The sequence below is a fragment of the Mustela erminea genome, chromosome 10 (assembly GCF_009829155.1).
Source record: "Mustela erminea isolate mMusErm1 chromosome 10, mMusErm1.Pri, whole genome shotgun sequence".
Taxonomy (NCBI): Eukaryota; Metazoa; Chordata; class Mammalia; order Carnivora; family Mustelidae; genus Mustela; species Mustela erminea.
Window position 1 is genome coordinate 44,182,269 of NC_045623.1, and position 15,111 is coordinate 44,197,379.

General features: G+C 38.4%; 1 protein-coding gene across 1 annotated transcript; it reads right to left on the reverse strand.

Annotated features, from left to right (window-relative positions):
* Positions 1–301: 301 nt before the first annotated feature.
* Positions 302–14,881, reverse strand: LOC116600833 (interferon-induced protein 44-like). Its single transcript, XM_032361199.1, has 9 exons — positions 14,524–14,881; positions 13,819–14,285; positions 9,835–9,871; positions 8,868–9,063; positions 7,235–7,384; positions 4,688–4,859; positions 3,542–3,642; positions 1,410–1,584; positions 302–346 (listed from the first exon to the last, which is right to left on the reverse strand). The coding sequence occupies exons 2-9, from the start codon at positions 14,273–14,275 to the stop codon at positions 315–317; spliced, it is 1,320 nt and encodes a 439-aa protein (XP_032217090.1). The 5' UTR covers positions 14,276–14,285; positions 14,524–14,881; the 3' UTR covers positions 302–314.
* Positions 14,882–15,111: the final 230 nt, after the last annotated feature.

Below are 15,111 nucleotides of genomic sequence, written 5' to 3' on the forward strand. Positions count from 1 at the left end.
TGCTGAGCAAAGAGCCTAATGTGGGACTCGATCCCAAGACCCTGAGATCATGACCTGAGCCGAAGGCAGCGGCTTAACCCACTGAGTCACCCAGGTGCCCCCCACCATTAATGGTTTTAAAGCCCACTGCTTCTAGTTATTTGCAGGCATTATGATTTTCCATATGTATCTTCAACACAGACATAAATAAAACATGCCCCTTCTGTTTCAGCTACTTCTCTTTTTCCTGTGTTTTCTTATTTTTCAATTTTCAATCTTCTATGATGAGCTAAAAATTATTAGTATGTGAAGGGTTCATGTATTTTTTCCTTCTTTTACACACTTGGTGATTCCTCTTCTTTGATCTCTGAGAAAAGAGAAACAAAATATTCTTACTGGATTATTTAGGGAAAAGCAACCAGAAGGAGGAAGAACATTGGGCTACTGGGGGGTCTAAACCAACCATCCCTGACTTTGGGAGTGCATGCTCCATGAAGAAGAGAAGACATGAAGAAACCAAGATGGTAGAGTCGGTAGTAGCATGAGAGTTTCTTAGCAGTTTGCAAGTGAAAGAGAATAAAGAAGATATGATATTCTAATTTTATTTCTCACAAACGAAAATAGAATTTGAGTATAAATTGAAACTTCTGTCTTATTTTTTTTTAAGATTTTATTTATTTATTTGACAGACAGAAATCACAAGTAGGCAGAGAAGCAGGCAGAGAGAGAAGGGGGAAGCAAGCTCCCCGCCGAGCAGAGAGCCCAATGTGGGGCTCGATCCCAGGACCCTGGGATCATGACCATAGCCAAAGGCAGAGGCTTTAACCCACTGAGCCACCGAGGTGCCCCTCTGTCTGATCTTTGACTGAAACTATGCAGCATGTATTCTTGAGAGAATCTGAAAGAGAATACATGTAATGCTAAAATCTGAGGCCATAAATATGAAAGGCACATATGTCTATCTAGCACTGACTACATGACATTAAGAGAAACTCTGAGGCGGAAGACACATCAAAAAAGTCAAATCAAAAAAGGCAAAAAGCAAAGATCCTATCTGATCAGGAACAACGCTGATCCAATCCATTTCTGGGTCCCAAGCAAAGAAGCACATTTTGAGAGAAGAGGGCAAGGATACAACTTGGAGTGTTCACACAGTAGAAATGACAGAATTGTATCATTTCAAAATTTCTGTCTTTAGACATGGGGGGAAAGAGAAATAGTGCAAATTCCTAGGATGTACCCTAAGGGTGGGGACATCAGGAAATGGGAGGGGGGGGGACAAAACACACCCAGCCAGTGAGCTACAGGGTAGGACTACTCACAAGACGGTGACCTACAGTGACACAGTGAACTTCCACATACCCAGTAGATCCAAGCAGGAGTAGCCATACAGCTGACACCTTCAAATGTCAATACCATCAAATATCTACCTGTTTCCTCAGGAGGCAAATCCTCTAAGAAGTCATCTGCAGCCCATAGCATCTGTCCCAGCGCAGAGAGGATCAGAACGTCCTTTACAGGGTCCAGCTCCCACTCTGAGGTATAATTACTAACCACCAAGATGTCAGAAAGAGCAAATCCAAGTTCTCTGTGGACTGTCTCTAACTGCAATAGAGAAACAGTGACCAAGACTATTTTAGGTCAATATATACCATGAAAGCAGTAACAAATAGCAGGAGCTTGGCAGTAGTATTCCTGTCGGGGAAAATAAAGATAGAGATCTGGTCCCATAAATACTTTCTTAAAGAGCTTCACAAGTCAATCTCCAGTGTCACTACCAACTTTCATCGAGAATACATGTAATAGATTTCATATGAGTTAGAAATGAAAGGTAACTAATAGTTCCATGTAGATTACATGTAGAACTATTACTAATAGTTCCATGTAGATAACTGAAGCATTTTTAATGCTTTATGTGATTTCCCTGTTTCTTATTCAAAGTTATTCTCATGATTAGCCAATTGTACTAGATTAGCTTAGTATGCTATTTTAATTCTTGCTTAGACAAATTTATCTGGGGATTGACACTGCTTGGATTTAAAACAGGGCTCTGTTATTTCTCGTCACTGTCAAAAACACTAGCAAATACTTTAGTCTCTGTGTGTTTGTTTCCTCATCTATAAAATGTGGTAATGCCAGTACTCATCTCACAGGGCTGTTGTAAATATTGAATAAGAAAATTTATCACATATTTAGTGCTCAACAAATACTAGCTATCATTACATGTTCCCAACTGGTATTCCCAAATCCAGGTTCCTTTCGACTACAATCCATTCTACATGTAGTGGCAGATTAATTTTTGTGATGCGTCAGTTTGGCTATATCACTATTTTTTAAAGCTGCATTATCTACAATAGCCAAATTATAGAAAGAGCCCAAGTGTCCACTGACTGATGAATGGATAAAGAAGATGTGATTCATATATATATGTATATGTGTGTGTGTGTGTGTATGAAAAATCTTGCCATTTACAAGATTAGAATTAGAGAGTATTATGCTACGTGAAATAATTTGGAGAAAGACAAACACCATATAATTTCACTCATATGTGGAATTTAAGAAACAAAACAAATGAGCAAAGGGTAAAAAGGGAGAGAGAGAGAGAAACTAAGAAACAGACTCTTAAGAATAGAGAGAACAAACTGAAGGTTACGGGGGATGGGGGGGACAGGCTAAATCCGTGATGGGGATTAAGGAGGGCATGTGCTGTGATGAGCACTGGTGATGCATGGAAATGCTGAATCACTACATTGTACATTTGAAACTAATATTATACCGTATGTTAACTCACTGGAATTTAAATAAAAACTTAAGAGAAAAAAAAATTGCTATGATTCCCCATAGTGTGCCCAATTACGTAAAGTCACCTCATGCAACTATAACTTCTTTATCTCCCCCTACAAGGATTTGGCTCTCCACTAAACTGAATGACTCCATGCTTCCCACTCACACTGCCTCTTCCTACACTACAGTATTGACTTGGGCTATATTCATAGCCTGATTTTTTTGGTCCCCTTTTGTCTCTTCACCTCCCCAAATCCTCCTCCTCTTTGAAACCTATTTTCCAGGGACACTCCAGGAATGAAATCTTCTCCATCTCCTTCACACAATATTTTCCTCCTCTAAACTTTTGATTTTATTTTGAATCCCTTCATAAGATTTATCATACTCATACTCTGTCAATTTTTTCCTATCCCTCTCCCCCACCCTCTCACCTCCACCGATAAAATTATAACCTTTTGAGTGCAGAGAAATTGTTTTAATTACTGTGTATCTAGTTAGCGACTATCACACTGACTCAATTATGAAAGGCAGTCAATAAATATCTGTTGAATTGAAGCTATTTGGGTTAAATTATAATGAATGGAATGATCTGTGTCCATGTAAAGATGAATAGATATTTAATTTTTAAATTTGAGATGTAAGTCTGAATTACCCAAGAAATTATTTTAAATCTTAAGTTCAATAGGTGACCATTTTTATTTTTATTCACAGCAATATCATGTGATTATAGTGACATATCTCAGGAAATGTGTCTGCAAAGAGGAACATCATTTATTACCTTAGGCTTCACAAGCATACATTTGTATATGTCTCCAAGGTCACCTCTGCTAATCAGGTCCATGCTATCCACATGAGTGAGCAAAACCACATGTGCTACACCTAGACCAAACAGATACTTGTCACTTTGATCATTAAAGACAGCATCAGTATGTTTCAGTTAACCAGGGATCAATTATGCAGCAGGCTATCTGTGGAGCAAGTTTAGAGATTTGGGAAGGCCCACCATCCCTTAAAAATGCACTGCTCAAGTACTCATTAGTATCATAGGAAATTCCCTTCATTGCTTTTCATGGTAAGAAATGTGGCTTCGAATGAAACCACCTTTTGGAAGAGATAACTAAAGAGGTAACTAGTGATACTACAATATTGTTGATTGGTCTCCTATCCTGTCCAAATGGTTGTTTTTATGGAGACTACAGAAAAGAGATCTCACAAGCAAGATGGGGGAGAATCCTCCCGAAGTCAAAAGCAAGTATGAAAGCATCACAAGTAAATTGTTCTATGACAATGCTAGCAAGCACCCCCCTGCACACCTCACTGGCAAGGTTTCAAATTACAGTGAGCAAGTAAATCACTCCATGCTTCTAACTTAATCAAAGCTGTGACAAACTGGCTCTTTTCCCGACAGAATGGGTAATAAAGCCAAGAAAAGCCAGTATGGGGCACCTTAATTCCCCGATCCTGTCTACCTTCCCCTAAGCCTTTATGCTACCCCGCCCTACCTAACATCTTACTTCCCTGCCTGTTTTCTTACTGATATACTGTTTTCCATTTCTAATCATTTAGGGCCCAAGTGGAAATCTAGAACTTTTGGTAAATGAATCTATGTTAGGATACAGTGGTAACAAGTAGTGAAGACTGTGTTAAATTCTTCAAATATATTGATTTGTTTAATCCTTATAATAAATCTCTGAGATAGGTGCTACCCTTTTACTAATTTTCTAGATTAGGAAATTGAGACATAGAGAATTTAGGTTATGGCACAAAGTCATACAGCTGTTGAGTGCTTGATTTGTTTGAACCACACTGATGGGCCACAGAAGATTCACATTTGCAATTTCTCAAATTTTTCATCCTGTTCTAAAACCATTGTACAATGTAGTCTAATTAACTGCCCTCAATAGCAGAGTGGAACAAGACTCACCACACTTTATCAACTCTCTTCGAATTTTTTTGATCTTTGCCATCATGTCACGAGAGAGGTGTTCAACAGAGTTGATGTCAAACACAAGTGCCACACAATGGATTCTGTCCTTCAGCAATGGGTTGTCAATATAGTTACTATGACCCGGTGTGATTGGTTTTGTGGAATTAAACTGCAAGGTAAACATAACGCAACATTTTAATTCCATGGATATATTCATGAGTACGTATTATATATCAGGCAGTGTGCAAGTCTCTGATATTAGGAGGCTAACAATCCAGTAGAGAAGACAGTCTGTGCAAGTAGGCAGCACCCCATTTCCTCAGTCACATAAAGTTTCCAAAGAAGTGGACACGTAATCTGGGAGCTGAAAAGTAGGGGAAGTTAGTCTGATAAAAGGAATGAGCACATGGCCAAAAGCATTCTAGACAGAACCAATGTGGGCAAGGTGGAGGTGAGAGCCTTCAGAAAGAAATGTGGTTTCACCACACAGAATGCAAGGGCTGAAAGTGGTTCAAAATGAGATGCATTTACTCTTGAACTAGCAATCCTTCTGCTGGCAATCTGTCACAGGTATGGCAGTAAAAATACAAAATGATGCATGCACAAGTCTATTAACTTCAGGACTACGTGTAGTGGCAGGATTCTAATGTACCAATAACACAGAGTAGTTCATGACTTCTCTAAAAAGAGGAGAACCACAGACCTGTATTTTCTTATATTGTAAAAAAGGAAAGTACACCATAAATTTTTATATATTTTTTAAGAATTTATTTATTTATTTGACAGACAGAGATCACAAATAGGCAGAGAGGCAGATGGGGGCTGGGGGGAGAAGGCGCCCTGCTGCTGAGCAGAGAGCCCGATGTGGGGCTCGATCTCAGGATGCTGGGATCATGACCTGTGCCCCAAGGCAGAGGCTTTAACCCACTGAGCCACCCAGGCGCCCCTTATATGGTTATTTAGAAGAAAAAGGAAGAAATGTATTTGAAGGGCCAGAGAAAGGAAATAGATTGACTACACCCTATTTTGTAAAGTTGACTTTAGACTATATTTCAGTATACCAAACCTAACTGTATGTGGTTTTGGTAAATGTTAGTTGACTAGGAAGGGTGGGTTTGATGTTTGTCATCAGAGTATTGGTGTACTTGCTATGATCTATGGATTAAATGTTAAGATGTATTAAATTTGATTCCAAGTAATACAGGGGAGGGGAAAGTGGATAGACACAAGTGATGAGCCATGAGTCAAAAATTGATGAAGCTGAGTAAATGGGAATTCATTAAATTGTTTGTCTACTTTTGCATCATTTAAAATCCCCTATAAAGATTCTTTAAAATCCCCTATAATAAAACTGTTTTTTTTAAAAAAAAAAAAAAAGAATATTGAAAAATAAACTTTCCCTCTACAAGACAATGCTGTACTAAAGAATGAAAGCCCTTGTATGAGTAGAAAAATAAAACATTTTGTGTTTCTGGATAAGAACATTGGATATGTAAAGATGTAAATCAAATTTTGATATAAAATTTTAATGTAATTCTAACCCAAACAACAACAAATCAAACACAAACAGGCTCACTTAGAAAAAGTATATTGTGAAAATAGTGAGAAAATCAAATGCAAGAAATAAGTAATGAATATGACTTGTCCAGTGAGGTATCAAGACACAGTTGATTGCTATGGTAGTTACAACAATTAAACAATGTGGTAATAGAAAGAGTATCATAGGGGCACCTGGGTGGCTCAGTGGGTTAAGCTGCTGCCTTCGGCTCGGGTCATGATCTTAGGGTCCTGGGATCGAGTCCCGCATCGGGCTCTCTGCTGAGCGGGGAGCCTGATTCCCTCTCTCTCTCTCTCTCTCTGCCTGCCTCTCTACTTGTGACCTCTCTCTGTCAAATAAATAAATAAAATATTAAAAAAAAAGAGTATCATAAAGGAATTGATAAATACATCAACAGAACAAACCAATCCCTGTATTTGGTAGGGAAAAGATGCAAAGACATTCAAGGAAAGATGCTGGCACTACTGTTCACTTGGAAAAAGGTAAAGTAATGATTAATTAAAAATCTAAATGTCTATACAAAGGACTAGAAATTTTTTTTAAAAATGACAGACTAAAGTAGTTTTCTCTTTATTCCCCCCTTCTCCTGTCTAGAACACAGACAGGGCTCAGTATTAACATCTGGAAAGCATTAAAGATGAAAGCCACACGTCTTAGTCAGCTTGGGCTGCCATAACAAATTACCATATTTGGTGCCATGAAGAACAAAAACTACTTCTCACAGTTCTGGGGCTAGAAAGTCCAAGATCAAGGTGCTAGCAGATTTGGCCTCTGATGAGAGCCCTCTTCCTGATTGGTAGATAGCTACCTTCTCATTGTGTCTTCATGTGGCAGAGAGAAAGATCATCTCTCTTTTTCTCTCTTCTTGTAGGACACTAATCCCATTCATGAGAGATTTACCGTCATGACCTAATCACCTCTCAAAGGCCCCACCTCCTAATACCATGACCCATATACCAATATCTAAGTGATTAGCCCAATCATACCTGATATCTGTCCGAAATGTGGCCTTTTAAGATGTAGACTATGTCATCCATGCACAGTCCTTCTTCCTTCTCACCCAGCCCCATTGAGTCACAGAGAATAAACGGCAGGGCATTGCCAGATCCCTGATCCTTAATGGAATATGTCCTGTACTACAGAGGAGAAAAAAAGCAATTTTAAGAGTACATTTTTTTAGTTGCAAATGGAGATAAAGTCTACATGGAATGAAGTCAAATAACCTTCAACAAAGCAGGAAAAAATATACAGTGGAAAAAAAGACAGTCTTTTCAATAAATGGTGCTGTGAAAATTGGACAGCTATATGTAGAAGAACGAACTCAACCATCCTCTTACACCATACAAAAAGATAAACTCAAAATGGATAAAAGACCTCAACATGAGACAGGAATCCATCAGAATCCTAGAGGAGAGCACAGGCAGTAAACTCTTTGATATCAGCCACAGCAACTTCTTTCAAGATATGTCTCCCAAGGCAAAGGAAACAAAAGCGAAAGTGAACTTTTGGGACTTCATCAAGATCAAAAGCTTCTGCACAGTAAAGGAAACAGTCAACAAAACAAAGAGGCAACCAATGGAATGGGAGAAGATATTTGCAAATGACAGTACAGACAAAAGGCTGATATCCAGGATCTATAAAGAACTTCTCAAACTCAACACACACAAAACAGATAATCATGTCAAAAAATGGGCAGAAGACATGAACAGACACTTCTCCAATGAAGACAAACAAATGGCTATCAGACACATGAAAAAATGATCATCATCACTACCCATCAGGGAGATTCAAATCAAAACCACATTGAGATATCACCTTACACAAGTTAGAATGGCCAAAATTAACAAGACAGTAAACAACATGTGTTGGAGAGGATGTAGAGAAAGGGGAACCCTCTTACATTGTTGGTGGGAATGCAAGTGGCGCAGCCACTTTGGAAGACAGTATGGAGATTCTTTAAGAAATTAAAAATAGAGCTTCCCTATGACCCTGCAATTGCACTACTGGGTATTTACCCCAAAGATACAGATGTAGTGAAAAGAAGGGCCATCTGTACCCCAGTGTTCATAGCAGCAATGGCCACAGACTGTGGAAAGAACCAAGATGCCCTTCAATGGACAAATGGATAAGGAAGATGTGGTCCATATAAACTATGGAGTATTATGCCTCCGTCAGAAAGGATGAATACCCAACTTTTGTATCAACATGGACAGGACTGGAGGAGATTATGCTGAGTGAAATAAGTCAAGCAGAGAAGGTCAACTATCCTATGGTTTCACTTATTTGTGGAGCATAAGAAATAACACGGAGGACATGGGGAGATGGAGAGGAGAAGGTAGTTGAGGGAAATTGTACGGGGAGATGAACCATGAGAGACTATGGACTCTGAAAAACAATCTGAGGGTTTTGAAGGGGCAGGGGGTAGGAAGCTGGGTTAGCCTGGTGGTGGGTACTATGGAGGGCATGTATTGCATGGAGTACTGGGTGTGGTGCATAAACAATGAATTCTGGTACACTGAAAAGAAATATAAAAAATAAAAAATTTTTTAAAAAAAGAATTTTCAAAACTACTTAACTTGAACAAAGAAGCAAAGGCTGAGTGACTTTGAATGGACATACCTTGCCAGATACCCCACTTGTATCAGAGCCCACCAGAGCCTGGTGTGTTACGTGGCCTCGGAAAACAGACTTTACTGAGTTGAAGAAGCTAGACTTCCCAGCCCCAGTGGGACCCAGGAGTAGAATCCGTATTTGGTAAACGAGGCCTCCATATGGACTGTAGGTTTTCATGTCATGCAATAATCTCTCATGGAGTCTGTTCAGACAATTATAACAACAAAGAGTACATCACAAGAACTTACCATAAGCTTTCCTAGAATTCCTTTTCTTTTCTTATATATTATTATTTCTTTTTGATTAGCAACTTGCTTTCCTGTTGAAAGGACAAGCAGCTATCCTACTTCAAATCCTACTATAAAAGAATAAAAAAGCAAAAATAACACAACTAAAGCCACCCAGACACAAAACCTTTCAGATTTAAGCAACCAGTTCATATAAACCTAATAATAAATATGAACTGTGTTATGAAGATAACTTATCAATAATAAATTTCAAAAAGCACAACATAACGTGTGACTTTTGAAGTTTATGTAAGTAGATAATCTAACATGTTCTTGAAGTTCATTTAAGTATCCTGTACCTACCAGCCATCCTTTCCAACGCAATTCCCTCAAGCAGTTGAAACTGTAACTTCAAAAGTCTAAGCAAAAATGTAGACATGCAGCCAAATAATTATTTTCCTTCAAGTATATAAAAACATTAGGAGTGCTTTCCCTTTACCCAGCATTCTTTCTATTTTAACATTGGTATTATCAAATAGTTTCATGATTATAAATATAATTATAGTTTATTCTTGATGATCCAAAAGTTACGTTATAATCTATGTTACCAATTTGACAGAACTTATAAAAAAATAAGTCTAAGATAATAAACAGAATAACAGAACATTATTTTAATTGACTTATTTTATAACATACAATATATAATATTTATAATAAAAACATGATTTTAATTGACATTGACTTACTGAGTAATCCCTTTCATGGTTCTTTTATCCAATAAATCTAGGGAAATAAAGAAAAATAAAAAGCACAAGTTGTTGAATGATGGTCTAAATGAATGTCAATGCATTCACTAGGGTAAAATACAGAAATAGCTCTTCCATGACAGCAGTACAGTACAACGAAAGCAAGCGGAGAAAATTCTACAAAGCTCCTTAATATCTCTTTCGAAGAATCTAGTGCTAGAGGGAAGGTGGGCACTGTAAGACTAGATTGCCCACAGATCTCTTCTCACCCAGTTACTCAGCAGTAGGATGTGGCTTGCCCCAACATGGGAAATGAGAACTGGGGTCCTTTCTGAATCAAAGAAGCAAGGCATAAAGGCAGGGGGACAGGCCAAGGAAAGACTGGGAACACTCTAAAATAGTTTCTCTCCATAATCCAAGAGGTCTGAAAGGGATAATGTACAGAGATACAAACAAAAAAACCACAGACACCAAATCTTCTCTAAAACCTACTGTCTACGGCTGGAGTTCCTGGAACTTCCAGTCCAACTGATTTTCTTTGTGGCTCCAAAGAGAGTGCAGGACGCCTCCCTCACCCAATCAGAGCACAGTGAGTGGTTCAAGGGAGAGCGGAGGACTTTATGTGAACCAGTGAGACTCAGGCCCAGAATTTCACTTCCTGTGAAGAGATACTCTTCGGTGGTAGATTTAAACTGGACGGACCAGGGGCACCTGGGTGGCTCAGTGGGTTAAGCCTCTGCCTTAGACTCAGGTCATGATCTCAGGGTCCTGGGATCAAGCCCCACATCAAACTCTCTGCTCAGCAGGGAGCCTGCTTCCCCGACCCCCACCTCTCTCTGCCTACTTGCGATCTCATTCTCTCTCTCTGTCAAATAAATAAAAATAAAATCTTAAAAAAAAAAAAAAAATCAGTGGGTTCCGTGACTGACTGGGTTTCCGCTCAGGTCACGATCTCCCAGTAGTGGGATAGAGCCTGGGTCAGGATCCATGCCCCACGTTGGGCTCCATGCTCCACATAGCACCTGTAGTGGATTCTCCCTCTCTTTCCCTCACTCACTCAGCCTCCCTCTCTCTAAAATAAATAAATGATAAATAAAATCTTAAAAAAAGAAAACTGAAAGGATCACGTGTAGTGACGCTGGCAATTCTCTACACTACAAAAAAATACTGTGTGAAACATTTAAAAATATGGCTAAACATATGGACTGAAAACCTCTTTAAATGACCAAAAGTAAAAATAGTAAAGATTACATACAATGACTATAATAAAACGAGAAAAGAGTTAAGTGTGCACAGAGACAAAAGCCACTTCTTGGGACTTTTACAAAGCACCTCTTAACTTTAACATCCAAAAGGAAATTCAAAATCAAAACTGTAAATATATAGAAGTTAACCAGAATATAAACATTTTATATCAACCTTGTGACAAAAGTACACTTCGTTAATAACAAGAAAGAAGGAAAGTTTTGAAAATCGAGAATAGAAACAGAAAAGACTACAGAAACAAACCTTAGAAATATTAGAAGGAATTAGCCAAAATACAACGCGAATTTTTTAAGTTAAAAAAGGATAAAATAATATAGTAATTGGCTTAAACTGTAAAATAAATTACTAACTAGTCTAATCAAAGTAAACCAGATTCACAAAATATTATGCCACAGTTCATGTGCCAAATGGTTACATATTGTAACAAAAAATGTTGGGAAAAATTTTGAAGTGACAAAAACTCTCATATACTGCTATGGTGAGGGCAATTGGTATTGGAAAGCTTTGTCAGTATCCACTGAAGCTGAGCATACACCAATCCAATGACCCAGAAATTCTGTATACGTATTCTTTAAACAATACGAATGTGTGAACCAAAACACATATACACGAAGGCCTAGAGATTCCATGGATTTATGAGGCATGTCTTCATGGGAATGTCATGTAAGCTGATTGTCTTGATCTGCTCAGACTGCCATACAAAATACCATAAACTAGGACAACACAAAATTTCCTTCTCACAGTTCTGGAAGCTCAGAAGACCACTGTGCAGCAAGGTAGATTTCATCCTGAGGCCTCTTCCCTTACCTTGTAGGTGGCCGCCATCTCACTGTGTTCTCTTATGACCTCTTCTTGTATATTCAAGGGGAGAAAGTAAGCTCTCAGGTGTCCCTTCTTAAACGAATGTGTATCCTATTAAATTAAGACCCCACTCTTAGGACCTCATTTAACCTTAATTACTTCCTTAGAGGTCCCGTCTCTAAGTATAGCCACACTGGGAGTTAGGGCTTCAACATAAGAGTCTTGGTTGGGGGCAACATTAAGTCCATAGCACTGACATATAAATGTTCCATAATATAACCACTCTTCAGTACTTAAGGTGACCCACAAAGTTCAAAAAAAACAACAGGCAGGTTGTTTTACAACACTGCCTATTGTTTTATCCAGAAAGCATATGTCTAATATGCAAAGGAAGATCCTATGAGCCATGCAGAATATTCTTATACCTTTTCTGCCTTCTCCGAGATTTCTGACTGCTTTTAACCTTATCCATGAAATGATTAGTCAAGCCTGATACTGGGAAAGATATCTGAATTGTAGAGGTCTGATTTTATAATCCACTCCCTTGTTTAGCTCAATCCCTCAAACATAATATTGAATGTAAGAGGCCAGACATACAAGAGTGCACATTGTGAAAGGATTCCACTTACATAGAATTCAAAAAGAAGAAGTAATTAGTGTCAATGAGCCAAAGTAATAGTTATCTTTGGTTGGTAATAACCATGAAGAATCAGCAAGGAGCTTTTTGAAATGATAATAATAATCTTATGTCTTCATCCTAGTAGTAGCGACATTAGTGTGTCTAGTTTATAAAAGTTTGTCATTGGTACATTTATCAATTGTGCATTTCTCTGTTTATGTGTTATACCTCAATAAAAGTTTCCTTAACTGATCCAGGATTGTCAACATCATGACATATCCAAGTAAACTGACCAGACATCAACAAAATTTTTTAGATGTTTGAGGCAGCCAGGAAGTAAGATCAAATCATTCAAAGGGAAACAATAAAAACAAATAAGTAAGTCTGGCCCTAGGTTTTCCACAGCAATATCAGTACTGTGAAAACATTACAAATCCCCAAAGAATTATGTACTCTGGTAATCATTCAAGTATAAAGACCACAGACAACTAGTTTGGAACATGCAAATACTCAAGAGGATATTATTTCCAGGGCCCCTTCTTTTAAATGGATAGACATAAATAACTGTTTCAGAGATAAAATGTAAATGGCCAATACACATAAACTTGCTAATAATAGGGAATAAGCAAAGAAGAAAATGGGAAACCATCTTTTGACCATCAAATTGCAAATATTCCAAAGTTTGATAATATCAAATGTTGGCAAGAAGATAGGGAAATAGGCATTTCTATAACACTCTTGGGAAAAGTATAAAAGCCTTTGAGATGTGTCTATTAAAGTGAAAACATAAATCTTTCTTAAACAACAAACCCACTTCCAGGAAGTTACTATAAAGAGTATTTTTGTGCACAGTTATATTCACAAATACATTACAAAAGCATTGCTTCTAACAGCAAATATTGGAAACAATGTCCTTTAGCAGAAAAATAAGTATATTCATTTTGGTCTTTTAATATAATGGATACAATAGGAAATTGCAAGATCTAGTACCAGTCAAGAGAAGGTTGAGGTTTGGTTTCATTCCGAAAGAATCTCAGTCTTTAAGTTTGCTGCCTCTCCCCCATTCCTTCTCCTTCTACCTTCCCTCCCTCTCCCCTACCCCATCCCCCACACAAACACACTCCAGAAAATTCTGTATATGCTACTTTTGACCACGGTTGGGTCTCAGCAAAAGAGGTGTGGCCGGGTTTCAGTATGGGTCACCCAGAGATAAGGACATTCTTTCCTTAAAGAGAGGGGTTGCCTCAAATCCTCCAAACATTCAGGAAAGAACTCTATAAGAGCCTGATTAAACTTACCTTCACAACGAAAAACTTCACATTCCTCAAGGGAAATAGGTTGATCTTGAGGCAGTCCAAGTTTTTTAGCTGTATCTAAACTCACAGTCGCTTTTTTTTCCCTCAGATTTAGGAGGAACCCTAAACTATTACTCCACCTTACACTATAGTCACAAAGAAATGTAGATGGTGAGTGTGCTCCTACATCACATTCTGAAATTTCATTCTCTTGAAAGGCAAAAAGGACAACGGGAACTGTGTCATCTCCCTTGTAATTCTCTCTTATATAGGCCCCCCAAACATAACATCTACCATAAATCACCATCAGAGTAGGCCCTTGGCCACAGCATCTCTTAAGACAATTAGATCCAGAGAATTCATGGACACTAGCTTTATAGAGAGGGGTAAACCGTTTTCCTCCAAAGTAATTCTGCAGCTTCTTTTCTTGCATCGCCGTCAAACGAGTCGCCACTGCCATGCTTCTCAATCTAGCAGAAAATCAAACATACTTTTCATTAAATATTGAAAACCAGGTAACACATCCTGGCATGAAGCTTGTATATGTGCCTCTTACGTACTCTACATTACACTTAAGGTGAGTAAAAAGAAGATGAGCAGATAACAGAAAAATTACTCGCTTTTCATTCTAAAAAAAAATTTTTTTTAATTAAAAAAGACTATTATTGGCAAGTGGCTAGGAAAAGTAGAAAGCAGCACGTCATTTACCTGTTTGTAGAACCTCTACAAGGACTGGGGCTGAGTGTGGCTGCTCTGTTTGGACGGCTAAGCAGACTCAGAAATCCACACAGAACATTCTTCAGCAGCCTCCGGGGTTCAGGCACTCGGAGAAGAGGAAAATGAAACTTAGTAAGGCCCAGCCCACTGGGCAGAGTGCCAGCTTCCTCCCGCCCAGGAGCGGGGAGGGGAGACGGGAACTGCTCCAGTTAAATTTACACACTCGGGTCAAATAAAAACATTAGGAGAATCAAAGAATTGAAGTCAGGGAGACGAAAACCTAACAGCCCACTAGATTTTTAACCGACTTCTTTAAAGAAAAATTCAATCCGTTTATGTATGTTGAAATACAAAAAAAAAAAAAAAAAAAAAAGTGCTGTTAATTCCTACGCCAGGGCGCATGCCTCAAACTCATCCACTTCTCTGCTATCAACTGACTTCCTCTCATCGGGTCCACTGTTTTCTGCATTGCTTGCGGGGAGGGGGAGGTGGGGGAGACAGATTTCAGAAAGAAAAAAAAAAAAAAAACAGCAAAACACAGATTTCTGACAAGCTGTGCCAGAGGAGCCACGATCCCAA